Source organism: Esox lucius, chromosome 12 (genome assembly GCF_011004845.1).
Source record: "Esox lucius isolate fEsoLuc1 chromosome 12, fEsoLuc1.pri, whole genome shotgun sequence".
In the NCBI taxonomy this organism is placed as follows: Eukaryota; Metazoa; Chordata; class Actinopteri; order Esociformes; family Esocidae; genus Esox; species Esox lucius.
Genome location: NC_047580.1, coordinates 25,930,209 through 25,946,606, shown reverse-complemented (window position 1 = coordinate 25,946,606; position 16,398 = coordinate 25,930,209). Strand labels below are relative to the sequence as shown.

Genomic DNA, 16,398 nt, shown 5'->3' with positions numbered 1-16,398 from the left:
AGCTCAAACATTCTGCTTTCTCTACATTTAATGAATGTATTTATCCAGAATGTCCGCCATTATGAATGATAAGTAATCCATTCCAGGGATAAACTAGGCAAACTAACCTCAGTGTGTGTAATGGGTTCCACAATTCATGATTTATAACAGGGTGTTTCCAAACATTAGTGATGAGTTAGGCCAGGACCATCTGACCTAACCCCCAAAAAAGAAAAATCTCCCTATTCAAAACCAACACTCCATCAGAATGGTCTTGAGCAGGACCAGGCCAAGAGTTTATTTTAAGGTTCGCAATTCTGATGATGCCTGCCATAATAATGTTTTTTTTTTTTTTTACTTCAAGACCAAGCACTACTGCTGTTTTCCAACCATGTGACTTAACCAAGAGAAACTCCTCTGCCAGCGCGTGATAACCAAGGCTCTTTCTAGTGGGCAAGTGGATCCTTGACTTACACTGGTACCAGACTTCATAGGGTTGCCCAGGTCACAGCTGAGGTAGCGGGTCTGGTTCTCGGTTTCGTAGCTACAGGTGAGCTGGGTCAAGGTCTGGGAGACAGAATGATATGGGAGAGAATACAGTGCTGTGTTAGAGCCGTACACATTCACATGTCTATCATTGGCACGAATACAGCTAAGAAGATTTATAGTTATAGATCTACTACTAATCTTATATGCTCAAAGATTTTGCTCCATTTGGAGTATATAACATGGTCCTTATAGACTTACCAGCTCAAGTCCTATAAGCCAATGGAGTGCACCCCAAAAATGACTTCCTATCTAAGAGAAATGTTAGTTGGAGCTCACCTCATTATTGCGGGCGATACCACTGTAGTCTGCTTCTGGAGGCAGCACCACATACAGCTCCGCCTCATAGGCCCCTCCTTCACCCACGTTCCTCGCGTTGAAAGTCAAGGTCAGCGAGTTGTCGTCACCTAGGTACACTTCCTTCCTGTCTCTGAGGGCCCAACAAAACCATAAATTGATTACTAATAGGGTCAGAGGTCAGGTCAAGAGGTGTCAGGTCTATGAGGGTAAATAAGCAAAAGGAGTGGAGGGATCTAGTTCTATTTACTACAGAGGGCTGGGGGGGTTTTTGTTGGTTTTTTGCTGTAACCTGAACATTTGTGCTTTGTTTCTTCGTCAACTCTGTTCAGGCTTTGTGTTCTACATATCAGCCTGATTTAAAACCAGGAGTTGGAACAGGACACAGCCTAACACACTTCCCTTACTCATATTCACCTCAGGAAACTCACTCCCCATCCCCCGCATCCTCCTCACACCATTTTTCCAAAGTAGCAGTAAAGTCCTACATGCATGAGCACAGACTATGACTGTTAAACACCTCCCCTTAACCCCACTCCCTCCACCTTCCTCCACCCAAGCCTCAGCTCACTCTCTCCCTGAACACAATGAGAGGAATTCTATCATCAGGGCCACACAGACGCTTCTAATTACAGCTGAACTCATAAAGCCAGGCACAGAGAGGAAGCAACATGGGCCATATTTCAAACACTGATTCTCTGCTAGCTGAGCCAGCCAGTGGAGTCAGACTTCAACAGTCAGTCGACCAGCCAGACAGTGGAGTCAGACTTCAACAGTCAGTCGGCCAGCCAGCGGAGTCAGACTTCAACAGTCATTCGGCCAGCCAGCAGAGTCAGACTTCAACAGTCAGTCAGCCAGCCTGTGTCATTAGACTCCAACCTTTAACAGGCCAACCTCCTCTGATTCCAACACCCATCACACTCTCAAGAAACAAAAGGGCTAACATTGAAACCACAGAACCTCACAGGTTGTATTCTTTGGCAGGAAAACAGAAGAAATATAACTATAAGAACAAAAAATATTTCTCCACTAGATTGCTGGGAATAGTTTAAATCAACCCTTTGCCCCAAGTTAATATTACTCAGTATTCAAATGAATACATCAGTCCTCTTAATTCCAGACAGCCAAAGGAAAGAGAATTATAATGATTTTCCTTAAATGAACTGACTCATTAAAACTCTGATTTCTTCCTTCGGTCTAGCCTATCCAATGAAGAACTAGCACACAAACCAAGGTAGAACAATGAAGACAAAATGATAAAAGAAGGGGGGGTGGCATTTTCTGATGAATTACCCATACACACCCCACACCTGCCAAACAAATCTATTTCATTTAACCCCCCCCCCCACCTCAGCATGACAGCCATTCCCTGCACCTGTAGTCCAGCTAGCAGAACATTGTGGGGTTCTTGCCAGAGTTCTGCTGTGCTAGCTGAACTAAACAAATGGGTGGGGTACCACACAGCTTTACTTTGAATTCCATCGGAATCAACAGGGCCAACTCATCTGCATACCGGGGTGAAAAGTTGAGTTTCTACAACCTGCACACAGTTAACTGTACAAAGCTCCATTCTTATTGATTTCCTGAGTGGTGTGTGCCCTGGGTCCTGGATGGAGGGGAAATGAAGGGACTAACTCACCCATGCACTGCCAGCTTTAAGTCAGGAACACAGATGTTGTCTTCACCACAGCCAAGCAGAATCTGGGCCTGGCGGAGAAAAGGGACAACTTAAACAGAGAGACGACTTACAGGATAGCACAGGTCCTGATAAAACGAGGCCAGTATCACACAATCATGGGGGGGAAAATGAAAATACAAAGCAGACCAAACTCTTTGTTCATTAAAAAAAAAGAACCCAGTTGCATGTAAGTGTTCTTCACGCTGGAAAATAACAATGACGCTTGTTTTCAACATTAGGGCTGTTTTCCCCGAAGAACTTTCATCTGTTTCAGGTTTTGATTCCGTACCACAACACTGATGCAAGCCTTGTGACTACGTTGCTTCCAACAAAATTCGGCGCGCCAGGACCTTTAGTGTATTCCTGTCCAGACACAACGACCCCCCCATGTCATCAGTACAGGCCTAACACCTGGAACGATCCTGTCAACAGCCTCCTCGCCCCGGGGAAGGACAGCGACTGTACCACTGTTTCTAACGACACAAGTATTCATGTCTGACTTGGCGTCTCTTTGGAGGGATATTAGTCGTTAAGAAGCCAGGGGACGTTCAACCCTGCACGTGAATGTGTGTACGATGGCTCGTACTACCTTCTGTCTGACTTTCTACAGGGAGAGGGGCGTGGCCTGTAGGGTCCGGAGCAGCTGCACAGCCTGCAGGCAGAGGGGAAAGAAGTGGTCACCCCCTCTGGGGAGACCAGCAGCTTTGTCCACAAATCTACCAGCACTGCTCACCAGCTCCCACATGACAGCGCTCTGCGGCGGACCACATGCTAGCCACAAAGGACGCCACCTAGGTCATCACAGAACACACATGAACCAGAGGGAGGGGCTGGGGCTGCCACTAATGTGGGATATCCCTTTGGCCAGAGGCTACAGTGCACAGACCGTACAGACAGACTGGAACTAAGCGGGAAAGGATTACTAATAACCACAACCCGTGTGTTTGTGTATATGCATGTACGATTGGCGAGTGCGCGTGCGGGCGGTTGGCGAGTGCGCGTGCGGGCGGTTGGCGAGTGCGCACGGTTGGCGAGTGCGCGCGGTTGGCGAGTGCGCGCGGTTGGCGAGTGCGCGTGCGGGCGGTTGGCGAGTGCGCGTGCGGGCGGTTGGCAAGTGCGCGTGTGGGCGGTTGGCGAGTGCGGCTGTGTGCAGCAGGGGAAAGCCCCAAATGGTGAAGGTAATGAGTTCCCTGTGCGAGTCCATCCCAATGTGATGATCACGAGGCTCCAGATGACGAGGAATATAATAAATAGAACCCTGGGGAGATTAGAAAGCGAGCGCAGCGCCTCCCCTGTCATTACACAGCTATGGGTTCTAATTAAGGAACACCCGGGGTGACCATGATAACCACCAGCTCACTCACTGCGCCCCCTCAGGGAGCAGCCAGCCCTTGGTCAGAATCAGTCAGGGGGAAAGTTATTTAGGTTCCTATCCTGCCTGCGGCAACAGCAAAATAACTGATAGAGAGAAGCCAGATGAACAGCGAGCAGGCAACAAAGGGAACCAGGAGTCAGACCAGTTGATGAATCCCTGTATCGATGCCGTGGAAACTGTGCAGCGGTAAGGCTGCTTCTGGGCGTACAAATCACGGTCCTAAATTATCAGGGGAGAAAAACTGGGAGTGCGGAATAGATGAGGTGTTCACCCGAGAGAACGTCAATCATCCACTCAGAACGACGTCGTTTCCGATCGCTCTGGCAACATGTGCAGAGGTATCCGAGAGCTCTCGGACTCACCGACCGGACCACAACATACCGTATGAATAAAACCCCTCCTCGTGTGAATGCTGTTCAATGTATTCACGACAAATTAAATATGTAGGCAGTTTTTCACTACCAAAGCCCCTCCCCCCTTCCATTTCCACACCACAAACAGATAAGGGTGCATTACTCAGCTATTGGTTATTGCTGCACCACTGGCAGCCTCTGCACCAGCGGTTCCCAACCAGGGGTACTAGGACCCCTGGGGGTACATGGCCTCTCTACACGGGGTACTTGAAAACACTCATGACACCATAGACTTAGCAGTGAAATTAACATGAGAGGGTATTTCAGGGGTACTCCAAGCAGAGCAAAAATCTGTCAGTGGTACATAAACTGAAAAGGGTTGGGAACCACTGCGTCTATACGACAAAGGAACACCAATGACAGGGTGAGGAGAGACAGACCCCCTGCGAAGTCTCCACACCGATCCAGTGGTTCTGGCTGAACTCACACACGGTGCAGAACCATGTTAAGCCCTGCTCACGTCCCTGGCAAGAAGCAGACAAATATCCACCAAATGGCACGTGGTCCATACTCTGCGTGTGAAGCGTTCCCACCCACAAATACCCAACAACCCTCTGTGCCGGTCTGACGCAGACCCCTTGGTCGGGAAGGCGCCTTCTTGGAACCGCCACTCAAGTTGGCCATAAAGCCTGCACGAACGCAGCCATTCCTTGGAGGGGCAGTCAGATCGTACCAAACACACGGACATACACACCTCACATTTCTCCTGTTAAAAACTGCTTTCCAGACCCTCTGGACGCATTCCCAGCGGAGCAGTTTGAAAATATGAGAGAGCAGCTCTGGCCTGTCTGAGGGGGTGTGGGGTGAGGAGAGAGGGGGAGGTCTGCTCAAGGTGAAAACATCACCATAAGTTCTGACTGAATTAATGGATTTCCAGGCTACGTCTTCAGGCTACGTCTTGTTTATTAAAACGTGCTCCACCACAGGAGATCACAGTGGCTGTTAACTCGACGGGGTCCTTCAGGGTTAGGAGGGCCGTGTGCTGTGCTTTGGGACGGGGGTCAGAGGGCGTGTGTAGTGGAATACCTTTCGCTCAATGATCTCGGAGGTCTGGTAGTTGAGGATGGGTCTGAGGTTGTGGGAGTCAAACTCGGCCTTGGGATCCAGGCTGAAGTTGAGGGAGATGGCGATGGGAGAGAGCTTATCTCTGAATTCCTTATCATCCTGGAGTCAGAGAGAGAGTTCAGTCAGAGGGCTGAAGGGAGGATTTCTTCAACTGAAAGGGTGGTGTTTTATTTCTTTGTCAAAAGGAAGTACTGACGGAGCAACTGACTGACTGACTGGGTGACAAAGATTCAGAAATAGAACAGATTTCCATTTTTTCCAGCTCACTTCTGCTCGACTGAGCGGCTTTCACTGGTGACCACAGCACCGGGCCAGAACTTTGCCCCTAATCTATGCTCCATTGGAAATAAATGGGTCATCTCACCTGCTCACATGTTTTACAATACCTCTGAGCACAAAAGAGATCTGTGACCCCAGGGTTATATGGGTTTGTGCCAACCGGTATGAAAATAAATGTACTCCTTACTGCAAGACAGTCTGGACAAAAGCATTTGCTAAATGACTTACAACATATACACATATACACATCGCTGTCAAAATAGAAAAACAAAAGGCCCAGTTTCAGTTTTTTAAGTTTAGGGTAATGATTACAATTGCAATTAGGGTTATTAGGAGGTCATGGGTAGAGTTTAGTGGAAGTGCGTGTGTGTGTCTAACGAAGACTTACCCTCAGGTAGATCCTGGTTTGGTGACACACAGCCTCTCCGTTCCGCACCCTCACAGTCCTCTGAAGCAATGCCTGCTGGGAGTCTACAAACAGGGCCCTCTTCACCCCACCCTTTTGTTTGTGTTTCACTCGATCCAACAGCACCTCAATCTGGAAGCCTAACACACAAACACACACAGTGAATGTGCTGTAGGTCACCATCGATCAGATGGAAAAACACTGGAATACTGTCCATAAAAGACAGATCTCAGGCTATGTTGTTAGTTTACCTCTATGGCAAACAGTAACTACATGTATAGAGGGGTAATACGTTTGTTTTTGGTGTTGTGTACAAAAAAAAAGAGGGGTATAGTGCTTTGATTGGAACGTAATCAGAGCATGTGTGTGGATTCTAGAAGTGACAAAGCTCTTCATCACTTTGTCAAAGTCCAACACAATACAGAACTATAGAACTGCACAACTACAAAGCCATTCAACACATGTTGTGCAATAACTGGCTAAATAAATTCATATTTGTGTCCAATAGAGAGCTTCTGGTATGGTATTGTACAATATTTGGAACAGATATAGACAGTTGGCTTACTTAGGTTGTCTGGGAGGTACTTCCCATCGGCTGCGAGACAGAAACTCAGGTTGACACTGTTTAGAACAGAGAGACGCCACAAAAACATGCAGAGTCAATAATTGGCGTTCAACTCACCAAGCCAACACACACACCCTCACAATGTTCTCTCTCATCCCAGTCTGTGCATGACAAGTCATGTAGAAAAACCACCTGGTTAAGAATAAGGAACATTATATGATATGGAAGACTGGGTAGTAATACGGAATAACAATGTCAAACAGACATCTCCAGAAACAGCCCCGGCCCGGAATGGCTTCGTTAAAGAGGGCCAAGTGGGATCCAGACAGTCAACAGGCAGTCGGCTTCGACATCTGGACGGGTCCAGAGATCTCTACCTCCCCTCTCCTCTCCTCTACCCTGCCTCCCCTAATGACATCAGCCACAGCTTCCAAGAGTCTGACAAAGTGACAAAACAAAAGGGAACAACAGGATAGGAGGGAGCGAAAACCTCATTGTGCAGTAATTACAGTACATTCTGCTCATGTGTCTGAAGGCCTGTTTGTGTACGCGTCTTCATATTCTGATGCATCCCAGCTGGGATCACTCAAACAATATCTCATTCAAAAGCCAGAGCCAAACCTCCAGACCCCTCCTCTGCCTCCATCCCCACACCCCAATCTGTCCCTCACCTGCCAACGCAGAGTAATCAAGACACGTGTATACAACGGTTTCCTTTATGGATTTAGAGGGGGGGGGGGGGGGGGGCGTGGGGGGGGGGACACAGGCACAGTGTCAGGCATGTTGAGCTGCCCAGCCAGAGAGCAGAGCAGTCCTGTTCTGTTCGGTTTCCTCTCCATTTGGATGGTAATGAAAACCACGCGGCACATTCTAACGGATGGAAAAATGGCCAATATCCACAATGCCCTTATTCAGGATATTATTACACTTACACTGGTCCTCTCAGCGAATGAGAAGTGTCCGTGTAAACAGGTCATCACCTCAGCCAGATAAGACTGTCTGTCTCCCACTTCCTGTCCTATTAAAACGTAGCGCCAGTGTTGAGGAACTCCTTCCTGTCGCGTGTTGTGCAAATGCGTAAACAAAGCAGCAAAAAGACAACACCCTAAACTAACGGTGCCTGGGCCAGTATCCACAAATCGTCCGTACGGGGTTCTGATCTAAGACGAATTCCAAACCCTACTGAATGAGGCAACATTGCTCCCACTCATAGATGCTTTGTAATACCGGCTTTGGAGACTAGACAGTTACCAGGAGGCAGGTATGGTGGTGTTCCCATTGTTGACCGAACAAGTCTTTTCCTCGGGGTTGATCATCGTGGGGTTGACATTCAGGGAGGCATTGACGGTGACGATGGGTCGGGATCTGTCGTCCAACAGGTGGAGCAAAGGTCAAAGTGAAATGGCGGTGGACCTTTTGGTAAACCTCTAAACACTGATCATACATCACTCAGTAGTTTGACAGATTGTAGGCGGTTATGAATTGAAATTACCTGTACAGAATGGCCTTGTCCACTCCAAAAGCACCAACAATAAGATCTGTGGTGAAAACACATTTTAAGTCCACTGAACTACAAAGTCAATAAGAACACGCGCAATCTGCAGTGAGCAATGATAGATTTTATAAATGCACTGGTCTTGTCACTGACCTGGGTAGCCATTCATGTCCAGATCCTTAGCCCCACGGACAGCAAACCCAAAGCTGGCAGGCATGATACCTGAAGCCCATTGGCCAACTATGACCTGAGAAGGTGTGTCCTTGAGCCCACCAGCGTATCCGTTGTAGATAAGCACCAATCCCTGCTGGTTCTCTCCACCAAAAGGACAGCTGATCGCCACATCTACCAATCAGAAGAGAAAACAGGGGAAAACGAGGTATGAGGTACGACAAGCTAAAGGGTTCATGCCCTTATTGCACCCACCCCTTAACATACTTTACAATGTGTTTTCAGGGTGTTGGAACTAAATTCCCTCCATCGGGGAACATTTTTAACTCAAAGGCTCTGCTGGACATACTTATGACTTTGGTATAAAGGCTCCGTTTGGTTGCCGGGACGGACTTGGGAATCAGCATGACAGATTCTGTGCAGTGTGGGTGCATTGACAACATGTGAAGCTCTCTGTTGAGCTTTGCCAAGGCCATGTGAAAGGGTGGCTTTGTGAGAGAGGATGGTCCACAGACCCTTTACGGTTCAAAGAGAGACCCCCTACAGAGCGTACAGAACCAAAGCCAAGAGAGAAACCACCCTTTAAAAACCACTCCGCTGGATTTTAAAGGGCCTTCCATTCAGACCCTGTCACTCACAGGCTGGATGAGGTCTGCCGGGAGGAACCCACAAAGTAGGGTCTAAGAGCGCATCCGGAACCAATATTGATATGTGGTACAGTACAGATTGTAATTGTCCGTTCAAAAAAACTTTTCTGAAAACCCTCTGAGTTGATTCCTGAAAACGTAATTACTAAGGGCACATCTCGTACCATCGTATCCATCCTGGTTGAGATCTCCCAGAGGTGCGATGGTGTTGCCAAACCTCCCAAACACCTGTGTCCCAGTCAGGTTGAGGGTTGACTCAAGGCTCAGGTTTCCGCGCTGCAGGTACACATACACACGGCCCACCTCCTCCAAGCGACCATCCGACCCTCGGATCATGTACATGGGAGCTCCCACCAACACGTCAGTCATGCTGAGGAAAAGAGGGAGGAGCACTTTGTCAAAGGCGGCCAATAAAGAAAATACAAAAAGTTTCTCCGCACTACTAGAGACACGGCCTGGGGTAACCAATAAGTCATTTATGGTCCCGAAATCCAAATCTCATCACCACCTGCCTCATTTAAACTGCGAGAATGCCACGGTGCTTGCTGTTAGAGAACTGACTCATACTCACCCTTCATTATCAACTGAGGTTTCCCATAAAATGTGTTCTCAAAACGTTCCATAACATAATTGGACAAATGAACTCGCCACCACCCAGCTCGTGTGCGAGAACATATTGGTGAGAATGAGGAGTACGTCGTGTTAGCCTCTTACTGTACTCACCCATCATTATTCACGTCAGCGGTGGCCACAGCATACCCAAAATAAGAGCCCATCTGAGAAGAGAGTGCATCACGTCAGATCTCTAGAATATCACAATCTCAGTTACAAAAAGGTCCAAGAAAAAGGTAAACTATGACAAAGGGTCATGTCAAATGAATAAAGAGGAATCTGTTTGAATGAATAGAGATCCGGCAGTAGAGAGAAGAAAGAACTCCATGTATGCTTCATATAACTTCTTTTGGTCTTATATGTCACATCTGTATAACCCATAAGTAACGAAGACATAGAAACAACTTTCCAGAGATTTTCAGGCTTCCCTGGTAAGCAAATGCATGTATGATGGTAGTTATTCAGCTGAAGCAATCAGTACAATTAAAAGGTGCTTATGCCATTTCCATTCCATTCGCATTCAAAATCCTTCTTCTCATTTAGGGAAAATTGCTTCTACCCCCCCCCCCCCCAAATTAAGCTTTACTATGAAACGCAGTTAACAGAAACTTGTACAGGAAAGTATTTTGCTTAGATATCATCAGTCTTCTTATGCTTAGGAGATCAATGACGCCACCATAAACATCTTAAAGTTTAAATTTTGGTTTGTGGCTCACCTGATCACCGCTAATGTTTAGCATGGACTTCAGATCAATGCCATTGAAAATGGACACCTGCAGAGAACAGACACACAAAGAACATATGGTCTAAACCTCTGAAGTCCAGCATATGGACACTGTGTTGCATCATATCCACTTTCACCAAACACATCTATGGGTACTTTCATCATCTCATTCTGCTTCATTCTCTAAGCCTACGGTCTTCCCAAGCATCCTCTCAAAATAACAGCGGTGATGAGGATCTCACCAAACCGCCGAGCACGCCTCCTTTCGGGACCCCAGCCACAAAATCTGAGAGGTGCACAGACAGGGTGGGAAAAAAAAGAAAAAGGGAAGATTTAGGAGGGGAAACATCACAAAGGTCACAGCCACAGTCTGGAACTCTTAGAATTTGAGCACAGTCTTTCCATCTTGGTAGCGGGACAGAATCTTATAGGTGAGTTCAGTTCGAGTTCACTTCAGGTACAGAAAATATGCGGAACCATTAAATGGTTTTCTGTCGTGCAGGATTGTAAAAGTATCTGGTACAGATGTCTTTGTTTTGGTCTTACCTTCCACATCGTCTCCAGTGAATTCCCCAACTGCAACAGAGTAACCTGAAAGTCCACAAGAGAGGGCAGACGCTCATATTTCACAACTCATTGACTTTCCTCACCCTTAAAGAGCAAACTATGGATTTAGGAATGTACTTTGAACAAATGTGTATCTACATATCATATCAAAGGTCAGTGGGTTTGAGGTGTTGTTGTTATGTTTCCTAACATTAATCATCAGGTACTCACGAGACAGGAAGCCAGCATGTGTGGAAAGTAAGGAGATTGAAAGACTGATAGAATTACGAGAGGGGAAAGTCTTACCACGGAAGCTGTCATCGTATTTGATGTCAGCCTGTCTGGTCTGGATCTGTCCCTCCACAGACTGCATGAAGTACCCTGGGTAGTAAGCCTTGATGATCTCCTCCTTGGCCGCGGAGATCACCTGACCTAAGGAGACACACAAAGGAGGAGACAGGGGGTGAATGGAAAGATCCTCTCAGGTTTCACGCAAAGAACGTCATCATGCTGCTACAACGCACGTGTTGTAAAGCATTTTACCTTGCCAGAAAAAACTGCCTGGACCTCCAAGCACCACTCTTCCATCCTGAGAGAGAGAAATGGGAGATCAAGTCTTTGTAACGAAGGGAAGCTGGGCTGAGATTTTTACAGCCATAAATGTTCATTTTGTAGAATTACAAGGCACCAGCTGATGGCGGTGGAACATGATTTCTGAGCCGTTGTGAAAATACTTGTCTAAACACAAATCATGAAAACCTTTTTATGAAACTGTTTTATGAAATTCCTCTCAGTTGTAAGGAATTGGTATTCAGTGCCAGGTTTCATTCATATGACATGATGATCATATGGGTTTTGAGTATTAGGTTTCATTTTGCTGGAGAGGTCTGTGGTTTTAATCAATAGGGTTATGACTTTTCACAAATGTGTTTATAGTTTTAAGAAAATGTAGTACACATTCTGATTATGTGAAAAACTGAAAAAACCCAGAGAGTTTGTTTGAGTCTTACCTTGGTGAAATCAGCACTGAATCCCCCCTGACAGTAACCCTGGCCACCTTCATTCTTAAATTCTGAAATGAAGAGAGGAAGTGGTCAATAAATCAGTTTCAGACAGGAAAGCCTTTTATTAAACCAATATTTTAGGAAGTAGACCGTGTAGAGATATCTTGGATCCTGTGGAGCCCAATTACAGAACTGCTCAATTGTAAACAGAATCAAGCCAGTGTCAGCCATTACCACAGCAGTAAGGAAAGACTTAGTCAATAGGGGAAAACATGATTGATTGCATCTGAGGGTGGTCAATTGTTTCCCCACAGTTTGTGTGCGATATCTCTGGAAGTGGTTACTCAGTAGTGTCACTTGAGACCATATCCATCCCGACTGCTTGGCCCTCGGGCACAGTACTTAACCTCGGTCTAACCGCCTGCTGTGTGGACAGCTGCACAAGTCACCTGTAGTGTGGGACACTTGGATTGTCAGTAGGCATGGAGAAAGATAGGTATAGAGGGAATGTGTTGGAGTGATGTTAACTGGGAGCACAAGGGGACAGAAAGGGTTTCCTTATAGGAAAAAAAGGATTACCTGTGCGACAGGGAGCATATTCCACAAACTTGGTGAAGTTCTTGACAGAGAGGTAACAGGTTCCTGTTGTATCTGACTGGGGGGTGTCTGCTTTGGTTCTCCAGGAGTAGAGCGGGGCACAGGCCTATGGAAGGATTAAAAGGGGAAACAACAACACCTTGGTGAAATCGATGGAGACTCAAAGGTCAAAGTTCCATCTGGAGCAAAGTAACAATGTAATCCAATCTGGGTCACATCCCTAAAAACAGAAGGAAAAACCTTATGGACATACACAAAACCCTTCACATTGAAGCCAGTCATCCTAACCGTTGAACTACTGAGAAGTACTGAATGTTGAAAGTTGAAAAATAACCAGCTTTCCCCACCCCATCTCTGAGATGGGTTGCCTTACCAAAATGGTGTCGCCGTGGGAACGGATGGTGGCGCCAAACCACTGGTGGGACTTGAATTCAGCCTGGTAGTCTGTCTCATTCAGAGTGACGGTGCGGTCCCCTAGAAGGAAAAAAGTCTGGGTGAATGAGTGATGACAGGGAAAAAACAAGACCCATATGAATCATGCAATTCCTCTCCTGGAAGCTCCAGGAGACGTCATCCAAGCCATCTGGCACAACAGGAACTACATACTGCAACATTAAACACAAACACATTCAGTTTTTAAGAACATTCCAGAAGGAAACGGAATACAACTTGATGGAATTTGATGCTCGTCATAGCCTTATATTACATATGGGGCTTGTCTTTACTGTTCAGATGTCAACCTGAGAATGTTCTCTGGCCAGCCCTCAGTGACCTTTCTGAACCTGGTCCTGTTTGGCCACCTGGCCTATAACCCAGAGCTTCACTCCAATGTAGTCTGACCGAGTTCCAAACGGTACTCTAAGCCCTACAGTGCAGTAATCGTAAGGGTGTCATTGAGGAAGCGGCCTCCGTGACAGGAGAAGAGCAGGTGACAGGACAGATGGCCTGGAGTGTCAGGGTCTTACCAGATGTTTTATTGGCAAGACTAATGCAATATCTGTGTTGCTATGGTGAGAAATTAAATACATTCAAACATCCTGGAACAAGTGGTCTTATTGTTTGGAATTCAGATAACAGCAAGTATCCGTCTCGGACCAAACAAATTGCATGTAGGTACTGAACCAGCCACACCCTTGCCTAGGTATCAGTTCCCACCACAGCGAGGCCTCATCTGTCTGTGGGAGGAGGAGGCCTGATGGTGAGAGCCAGAGTTTGTGACCTGTGGATGTGAGGAAAGCAGGCTGTGCATGAGCCTCCTCGCCCCCCTGTGGCCAAGCCCCTGCCCCTGCCTCTGGCTCTCCCCAGCCAGGCATGAGCTCTCTTCTCTGCTCCGTGTCCTGGTGGGAAGAAGGAACAAGCGGGGGACCATGTCCAAACAAAACAAGCGCTCTGGCTCGGCTTCCATCCAGCAACCTCTCAGTCATCCCTGCTCAGACACACTCTAATAACATTTCTGTCCTGTCTCTCCCTCCATTTAACTCCCCTCGTCTTTTCTCTATCCCACTTTTCTTTCATCGCGCTCCCTCTTGTTCTCTCTGCGGCCCTTCCTTCCTCTCGCTGTTCTCTCCCGGGGGGGCTCGGTCCTGTCTGGAGACAGCAGTAGGGATGAGGGCTCTTTAATAACATCAGTGGCTTACGACCATGACAAGGCTGTCCTTGAAGCCCTTACTGACAGGCACCCATGACTCATACTGTGCTACATCTGTGTGCTCCTCCATCATGTGGGAAAGACACGCTTTGTCTTTACCACAAATAACATGCCTAACACATTAAATAGACGTAAGAGGCATGTTTCTTTAACTACATTGCAGTAATCGGCAGACTTCACAGTCCCTCTATACTTTTCCTCCTGTTTTCCCAACTCAGGGGCCCCTGTTTTGATAAAGTGTGAGTGTGTGTGTGTGTGTGTGGGGGGGGGGTGACACGGAGTCGACAAGCAAGCCAAACAGGACTATGTTTGGGACACTCTACCATGGCAACTATGTACACTAGCAGTGACGGACATTCACATTTCAGAACAATATAGTGGTTGGACAGTGTTACAACAGTGCTGCAGTTCAGTAATCTCTGTGCCTGTTCTTACGTCTGTTGTTCCTGTCAGAGACGCCAAATTGGCATTCATAGAGCGAGCGAGATCGATGTGATGAAAATCCGTTTAGATGGCTTTGCATGTCAGCCGCAGTCACACACATTTCCAACGCCAAACACGGCTCTGGTGCACACAACAAGACATTGAATACGTTGTGGGACTTCCTCTCAGCGAACTTGGGCACAACTGGCTCCCCTATTGGTCCATGTCTAGGTGCCCCTCCCAGGACAGAGGAGGACTGGGTGAGATCAGGGGTCACCCGAGAGGTGGGGTCTGGAGTGTAACAATTGACAGTCTTCCTTTTGAAGGATGTTAGGAGACCCATTAGAGGAGCTTGGACCATGTGTGTGTATCCTGGGTTAAAGTGCAGGGCGGACAGGGTCAGAGACAAATGGCCAAATTCACTCATCACATCAGCCGGCCCCCCTCGGGGGCAGGGGTATCTCCTCAGTCACAGTCCAGAGAAAGGGTGGAGGAGGCACTCCCTGGTCCGCTTTGACCCAATTAGGGGGTTCTAATTAAGTGGATGTGTGACCTCTGGGCCAGGCTCAGGAATACCACATGCACACTCAGGAAGAAGGTCCTGAAGAAAACACACCTTAAATATAAAGGGTCAGTATTTATAAATTCCATGTTTAATATCCGACACATAGCTCGAGTCATGTTCTCACCAAATAAGGAGAAATGTGTTTACTCGGTCGTCCTGAAAGAGCTGCTATGTTCTTGCTTGAGCAGATTGGCTATTCCTCTCAAATAAAATGTGTGCCTTCAAAGCCCATTAAGTAAAACGAAGGACACACTGTCAACCCCCCCCCCCCAGGGATGATCCTTCACCCCAGCGACCTGCAGCACATTACATCACTGAGACAACCATGGCCCTGAGCCAGCAGCCAAGGATGTGTATCACATTTTCTAATCAGTTGAGAGAAAAGGGAATAAGCACAAAAGAAGAGAAACCAACAGTTGGATTCCTTGTAATTTGCAGTTAAACGGGGCTTGAAAAACGCAGAAAATCTGCTCCAGTGGAATATTTGTCTACTAATGTGTCCTATGGACAGTAAATCAGCCCCGGCTCTCAGCACTCTTCTCCTGGATATCCAAGGAAACAAGCCAACAGTCCAAAATCCCACTGCACTCACACACACCACTGTAACAAATAGGACAGCAATAGGACAGGTGTGTGTGAGTTTCTCCCGGTTGGAGTGTCTGTCACTCCATAACTTGGTCTTTTTCTCATTTCAGTAAAGGTCATTGGGTCAATCAGCTGTTCAGTCACTGGAACAATGACCGACTTCTCTGAAGAGCTCACAAAAACCCAGATAATTTACAGGAGGCCTACCTTTAACAATTGGGTGCAAAGAAAGATCTTTGGTGAGAGCTGGGCAACCAGATATATCATTGTATTTATTCACGTTGTCAGGATCCAGGGTAAGACAAAGGCTCAGTGAAGCAGAACAGTGACACATGATCACCTTACCCACCACAAAGCATGGTGGACATGGACCAGAGGTTTTAAGAAGTGCTTAGAACGGGAACTCAGCTTGACCGGCTTAACGGCGCCTAACCATCCTCTTAAATTTCCAGTTAAAGATTTTCAGGCTTGAGTCACTAGTCAAGACATTCAAAGCAGTTGGGTGGTATATGCTACAGTAAGCAGTTAAGAGAACTTAAAGACAGCTGTCATTATGCTGTTGGGTGAACAAAACCGCTAAAACAACATACTGTATATTTGTGATTAACTAAATCCACATAATAATAATCCACGCTTATTCATATACTTAGACAGATTAAGAGGGGTGCATTTTTCAAAAGAAAAAGAGAAAACAAGAGCTTTCAGTGGCTCACAGTTGATAAACAACTCCCACTTGCAATATGCTGCTATTGAGTAACCAGAACAGGACTGCTGAATA

General features: G+C 46.9%; 1 protein-coding gene across 1 annotated transcript in view; it reads right to left on the bottom strand.

Moving 5' to 3' along the window:
* itga5 (integrin, alpha 5 (fibronectin receptor, alpha polypeptide)) overlaps nucleotides 1–16,398 on the bottom strand; it is a 38,298-nt gene that overhangs the window by 10,198 nt on the left and 11,702 nt on the right. Inside the window, exons 3-21 of the mRNA XM_010890544.3 lie at nucleotides 12,773–12,873; nucleotides 12,382–12,505; nucleotides 11,809–11,870; nucleotides 11,342–11,387; nucleotides 11,105–11,230; nucleotides 10,799–10,843; nucleotides 10,495–10,538; nucleotides 10,245–10,301; nucleotides 9,640–9,692; nucleotides 9,081–9,286; nucleotides 8,252–8,443; nucleotides 8,096–8,141; nucleotides 7,855–7,968; nucleotides 6,604–6,659; nucleotides 6,021–6,178; nucleotides 5,315–5,452; nucleotides 2,462–2,529; nucleotides 805–955; nucleotides 454–546 (exon numbers count right to left, since the gene is read on the bottom strand). Of these exons, the coding sequence (XP_010888846.2) occupies nucleotides 454–546; nucleotides 805–955; nucleotides 2,462–2,529; nucleotides 5,315–5,452; nucleotides 6,021–6,178; nucleotides 6,604–6,659; nucleotides 7,855–7,968; nucleotides 8,096–8,141; nucleotides 8,252–8,443; nucleotides 9,081–9,286; nucleotides 9,640–9,692; nucleotides 10,245–10,301; nucleotides 10,495–10,538; nucleotides 10,799–10,843; nucleotides 11,105–11,230; nucleotides 11,342–11,387; nucleotides 11,809–11,870; nucleotides 12,382–12,505; nucleotides 12,773–12,873 (1,880 nt within the window). The remainder of the gene's footprint in view (nucleotides 1–453; nucleotides 547–804; nucleotides 956–2,461; nucleotides 2,530–5,314; nucleotides 5,453–6,020; nucleotides 6,179–6,603; nucleotides 6,660–7,854; nucleotides 7,969–8,095; nucleotides 8,142–8,251; nucleotides 8,444–9,080; nucleotides 9,287–9,639; nucleotides 9,693–10,244; nucleotides 10,302–10,494; nucleotides 10,539–10,798; nucleotides 10,844–11,104; nucleotides 11,231–11,341; nucleotides 11,388–11,808; nucleotides 11,871–12,381; nucleotides 12,506–12,772; nucleotides 12,874–16,398) is intronic.